At 33.0% G+C, this 6,138-nt stretch overlaps 1 protein-coding gene across 1 annotated transcript; it reads left to right on the top strand.

Annotated features, from left to right (window-relative positions):
* On the top strand, positions 1,568–4,466 carry LOC109363264 (protein IQ-DOMAIN 14-like). Its single transcript, XM_019609468.1, has 4 exons — positions 1,568–2,013; positions 2,439–2,672; positions 3,159–3,836; positions 4,265–4,466. The coding sequence occupies exons 1-3, from the start codon at positions 1,675–1,677 to the stop codon at positions 3,831–3,833; spliced, it is 1,248 nt and encodes a 415-aa protein (XP_019465013.1). The 5' UTR covers positions 1,568–1,674; the 3' UTR covers positions 3,834–3,836; positions 4,265–4,466.

Here is a 6,138-nt window from a genome sequence, read left to right as displayed (position 1 = left end):
TCCTATATAATGAGATAAGGAGATATTACATATTTCTAATGATATAAATAAATCATTAAATATAATTTACAATTGGGTAAGTTGATCAAGCAAGATATGTCCAAAGATAATTCAAGTCTAATATTAGCCTAATCTTAAATTTTGTAACATATGACAGTTCTTTTGCTGGTAAAATTATCCAAATAATTTCCTTATAACTAAAAATAATTTCTAGTGCTTCAATAAATATATCATTTTCTGATATTGACTTTCTTAGTATGAGTTGCTTAAAGATTGCTCTATTACCATTTTGGAAATTGAACTTGTAAGGAAGTTGAATTGTTTCTCAGAAGGTCTGCATTCCATAAAACGTATTACTTAATGTAATCGGTTGAAAAATATATATTTAAGTTAGAAATGTTTTTTTAACCAATCACATCAAATGGTATATAGAGTGATACATTTTTATGAGACAGTAGATGTAGTTATGTCTTAACCTCTTGCCATATCATAAATAACTGTAATAAAGTGAACATATAACAAACACCTAATAAACTTCACTGATAAGATTGGTAAATATACACCCGAATGACCCCTATCCCAAAACGGTCATTACAACTCTTTGAATTTGTAAACCTCATCACACGATGCGATTATAATATTATGGTTATGATGACTGTCAGAATCACATCATATCGTAATTGCAGCAGTTTGATACTAAATGTTAACGATACAAGCATTGGACCACCACATTAAATTCAATTTTTTTTAATCTAAAAAATTATGACCACAATCACAACACAGTAATCAGAATTCAACTCCAATTTAAAACAATGGTTTCCTATTAGTGGATCCTACTCATACAAGGTCTTCTAAATTTCTATGGATCATCAACAATCATGGCCCCTAAAATAGACCCTCAACTAGACAGATCCCCTACACAAATATGAGTGATTTGGAAGGATTCTGCATGGACCTATTTTCCACACGGTTTCTGATTCAACCCATTTCATATTTACTGAAAACTAAAATCACATAAACACCCTTAACAACCAAGGAATTGTGCCATTTACCTTGGGGGTAGCATAGGAACTGAAAAAGAATATTTAGAGGCAATGATTTATATCTGTACTTTAGTGTTGCAGTATGTGGCAATTGGATTATTTGAGAAGCTGCTTCTACGCTTCTTCTTACACAACCTTAATACATGGCACAGGGACCCAAATATACTCTTCAAAATGGAAGTTAGTACGTGAATACTCACTTTAGTCTTTGAAATTTTTCATGTATATCAATTTGATCTCAAAAAATAAAAATTCAAAATTAGTACTCAATAATCGCGAATGTAAATTAAAATAGTCCATATCAGGTATTATAAAACATGTTAAAAATAACTAATTTGACTTGCATTTGATATTTTTAGAGACCATTTTAAGTTTTTCAAATTTTGAATAACCAAACAGGTAGCCATGAAATTTTGAGGCCAAAATAAATATTTACTCTAATATATAAAGTGACACTTAGTTTAGGCTGTAAAAAAGATTAGCCAATTTTAAATATGGGGACCATAGTATTTATTGAAAGCATGTCAAATGCAAACATGAAGTAATAATCTACATTTCATTATGTTAATTTGTTGTGAGTTGTTGACACCATCCACCTTGTTACCTTACTAAGTGTTTTGATTTGAAAGAGATGGGGAAGAGAGGAAAATGGCTTAGAAACTTCTTCACAGGAGGGAAGAAGAAAGACAAGGAAAAAAGTTTAACTAACTTGAGTGTTTCAATTATAACAGAAAAACCAACTACTCCAATATCAACAACCACTAAAGAGAAAAGAAGATGGAGTTTCAGGAGATCATCAGCCACAGCTACAGCTTCAAAGGAATTGAGTTTTGCAGAAGAAAATGAGCAGAAAAAGCATGCACAGCCTGCAAATGTTGTGATTTGCATGAATGATGATTCTAATGAAATATTTACAAGTTTAGAAGAGGCTGCTGCCATTAAAATCCAATCTGTCTTTAGATCCTACTTGGTATGTGATTATATGAGAAGCTAGTTTTCTTAAATTGCGGTTGCAGCCGTGATTGCGATTATTACAATTGCGGTCATTGTAGCTATTGCGGTGAGAATTATTTTGTGATTAAAAAAATATTTTTAAGTTCGATATGGTCTGATGCAGTCCGATGCAACCTAATACGATTGTGTTGCAGTACGATACAATTGCGGTGGTTGCATCAGGTGATCCACAATTTAAATCATTGTGCAACAGTAATTATTGTTATTACAGGTTCAAATCCTGGAAACAACCACTCCCCTTGCAGGGATAAGATTGTGTACATCGATCTTCTCCAGACCCTACTATGTGGAAGCCTTGTGCACCAGACCGCATTTTTTGGTAGTTTTGTTTCCAATAATAATAGAATGTGACATATTTCAATTTCAATGTTTCTATAACAGGCTAGAAAAGCATTGTGTGCTCTTAGAGGACTAGTGAAGTTGCAGGCACTAGTAAGGGGTCACTTGGTGAGAAAACAAGCCATGGAGACACTAAGATGCATGCAGGCTTTGGTCATAGCGCAAACCAGAGCGCGCGCTCAGAGGGCTCGAATGGTATCAGAATCAAAGCCTAACCAAAATCAATCAACCTACAGAAAATCCACTGAGAATGATTTATTCAAACATATCTATAATGTGAGTTCAATAATTACTGCCAGTTACCTTTTAAGTTGCAGAATGATGGTTCAAATTTCAAATTAAATCTTCTGATTTGTTGTCCCTATAGCATTGTTTCATTGCCTTAGTTTTTTCATTATGACATATTATAAATGAATATAGGCTTGGTAAGGGTACTATTTTGTAATTCCTGCAAGAAAATTCTTTCTTTTGTGCGAATATACTGCAAAACCAAGAGAGAGATAATGCTGAGTCTGAAAACAAAAAAATTAAGTCTGGCTAAATAAAAAGAACAATAAAAACATGACCAAAAGGAACATGCAGGTAGCGTTTAGCACGTGGACAGAAAAGGATGGAACAAGATGTGTATTCTCCCGTTCCATCCACCCCTTTTAGTGAAACTAAAATGTTCCAATTTTAAATATCAATGTCATGTTCTATTTGTAAATTACACCAAACAAGCTTTTCAGTGATTGATATAGAATTGGTGTTTTGTTCATCTAGGAAATGGACATAGGCTTGGAAGAGAACATCAAGATTGTGGAGATGGATGTTTGTGAAACAAAAGCTAACTCTAGAAGCAGAAACAGCAATGCAAATCATGAATTATCTGAGCATAGAATTGCTACGCATTATTCACAAAATGTTTCATACTCAAATGAAGAAAACTACAAATCGTCGCCTGCGCCATCAGCATTGACAGATTTGAGTCCGAGAGGCTGCAATGCGAATTTCGACGAATGTTCCTTCAGTACAACACAGAACAGTCCCTATTACTACTCTGATGTGTCAAGAGCTGAGGACTACAATCCTTATTCTGCTTTCCCTAGGCCACCCTATGCAGAATCCATGGCTTATGACTATCCATTATACCCAAACTACATGGCTAACACTGAATCATCAAGGGCTAAACTTAGATCACATAGTGCACCGAAGCAAAGGCCAGAGTCATATGAGAGGCAACCGAGCCGCCGAAGAATTTCGGTGGAAGGAAGAAATGTCCCAAGGCCAGTGAGGATGCAGAGGTCATCTTCACATGTTGGTGTTACTGCTCAAAATTACCAATATCCATGGTCAATAAAGCTTGATAAGTCTACAGTTTCACTCAAAGATAGTGAATGTGGTTCAACTAGTACAATGCTCACAAACTCTAATTACTGCAGATCACTTTTTGCATAGGATGTGAGTTCTTAGTTCTTACCATTCTCATGCATGTCAATGAAAGAAAAAACAATAACAATGCAGAGAATATGTTTAATGAAAGAATAAATCACTTAGTAATTCAGTCATTTCAGTCTTTTAAAATGCAGTTGTGGTCGCGATTGCCGTTACAATTGGGTTTACTACGAATGCGACTATTGTGATGCAGATTGCGACCATTATGGTGTGAATTATTTTGTGATTAAATAAATATATTTAATTCGATGCGGCCACATCATTATTATTCAATGTCACACCGCAATTGTGGTGTGATACAGTTGCGACAATCACCGCAACTGTAATATTGTGGCCGTATCAGGTGATGCGGCCGCAATTTAAATCAATGCTTAAGTATAGAAATGTTATGTTAAAAGTTCTGATAAGTTTTATTATACTTGTTTTGGTTGCAGCCTCATGGACAAAGGTATTGACATTGCACCTTTCACTACAATGAAGATACATATTTTGGAGGAACTTCAAAAATCTAGAGTTCAGTGCTTCTTGAACAAATACTCCTTCCCTTCCATATTTTCTGTCTATTTGGAGAAAAATAAATGTTTCTATTTACTTGTTATTTAGGAGTTCAAGAAAGTATAATATTTGGTTTTTCAATTTTGCTATTAGCATTAATAACTAATTTATAATAAGAGAGTTAGTGGAGTAATATTAATTATGGTTAATGGCATAGGTATAAAAACCATTTCGTACCGGCCGGTTCAACCGGAAAACCGGTGAATCGGGCCCCTAATCGGTACGGTACAGGTGTTGAACCGGCCAAGTATCAAAACCGGTCAAAAACCGGTGAACCGGCCGGTATTTTACTAAACCGGTCGGTTTATACACACATTTTTTTAAAAAAAAACTTAAAAACTTAAAAATCAATTACAAGGTGACTCATCTTTCCAACTCTTCTTCAACCCTTTTCAAGGCACATACTTCCAAGACATACTTAGATTAATCTTTTGGTTTCATAACATTCGTGTGTAATCTCACTGACATTTGTGTAATCTTGGAGTACTGTGTGAACATAAGATAGGATTTGGTAGAAAAGTATAATATTCATATGAGACAACTTTGACTATTTGGTGTTAAATATGAAAACTCCAAATTTATTTGTTTTGTAGAGTGAGTTGTGAACTTATGTCATTTATTTATATTTTGTGGTTGTTAAGTGATACTTTTGGATTGATATATGTTTTTTAGTTTTTTAATTTACACTTTGAATTTGTTAAAGACTTAAAGTTGTTAATTTGTGTGAATTTTGAGTAGATTATAAATATAGATTATAAATTTGAGTATCTACCTATTTGGAATTTTTTTGTTATAGGTTTATATATATATATAAATATAAGTAGGTATGTCCGGTTTAACCGGCATGCGGTTTAATTACTGAACCACTGGTTGAACCACTGTACCACTATACCAGTACCCTGATCGGTTTAATAACCGGTACGGTTTTAACAACACTAGTTAATGGAAAGATCAATGGTAAGGGATTGAGTAGCAAACTTCTTTTACATATCCGTAAGTCCTTGCAAGATTTTTTATTATGACTGGTTTATGAGTTGAGTTGTAGAGGGAAAAAAAAAAAAAAAAGATAAGATATACTTGTAAGATAACTTTAAATTCTTTTATTTCTATTCCTTCCTCTTTAGAACTCAATTCGCATACAAACCCTCAAAGTTTAGTTTATATATTTGGATTACAAGCATTTCAGTAGTTTATAAACTGTATATTTCTTTTGATATTTTAATATCAAAGTTTCTTCCAATCAATAGTCACAAACCAATCAATTTCAAGGTATAGATATTACCATAGTTAGTTTCATCTACACCAAAAAAATATTTCTTATATACATGATAAACATTAAATGATTTAATCTTTAATATCATACCTAAGGAACCTAGTTTACGAATTATACTATGCCTTGTTGGTTCAATTGAATGTCCTAACAGTAATGTACTTACTCATGGTGCTGCTTTTTTACTAAGGAAACTTGAGGAATGATTTTATTAGAGGTTAAAGTGATGATGAAATAATCTAAAATTTTAAATGCAAACAAAGAAAATATGATTCTAGCCTAAATACAGGATAAGCTAAGGATGAAAGGAAGATAATGGTGACTATTATTTCTCTTCAGTTTTTTTTTTTAAAAATTGAGTGACAAAGGAAGTTGAAAAAAACATTATTATTAAAAGATGTTCAGAGAAATAATAGTCACCGTTTAAAGAACATTATTATTAAAAGATGTTCAGAGTTTAAGTATGGTATCAGCTTAGAGACC

This window comes from Lupinus angustifolius, chromosome LG13 (assembly GCF_001865875.1).
Source record: "Lupinus angustifolius cultivar Tanjil chromosome LG13, LupAngTanjil_v1.0, whole genome shotgun sequence".
NCBI classification, from domain to species: Eukaryota; Viridiplantae; Streptophyta; class Magnoliopsida; order Fabales; family Fabaceae; genus Lupinus; species Lupinus angustifolius.
The sequence above is the reverse complement of the archived record's forward strand: the minus strand, read 5'-3'. Positions and strand labels throughout refer to the sequence as shown.

Coding starts and splice junctions, on each gene's coding strand:
- LOC109363264 (XM_019609468.1), top strand. CDS start 1,675: ATGGGGAAGAGAGGAAAATGGCTTAGAAACTTCTTCACAGGAGGGAAG. Junction 2,014..2,438: donor CTGTCTTTAGATCCTACTTG/GTATGTGATTAT, acceptor TTTCTATAACAG/GCTAGAAAAGCATTGTGTGC. Junction 2,673..3,158: donor TATTCAAACATATCTATAAT/GTGAGTTCAATA, acceptor TTGTTCATCTAG/GAAATGGACATAGGCTTGGA.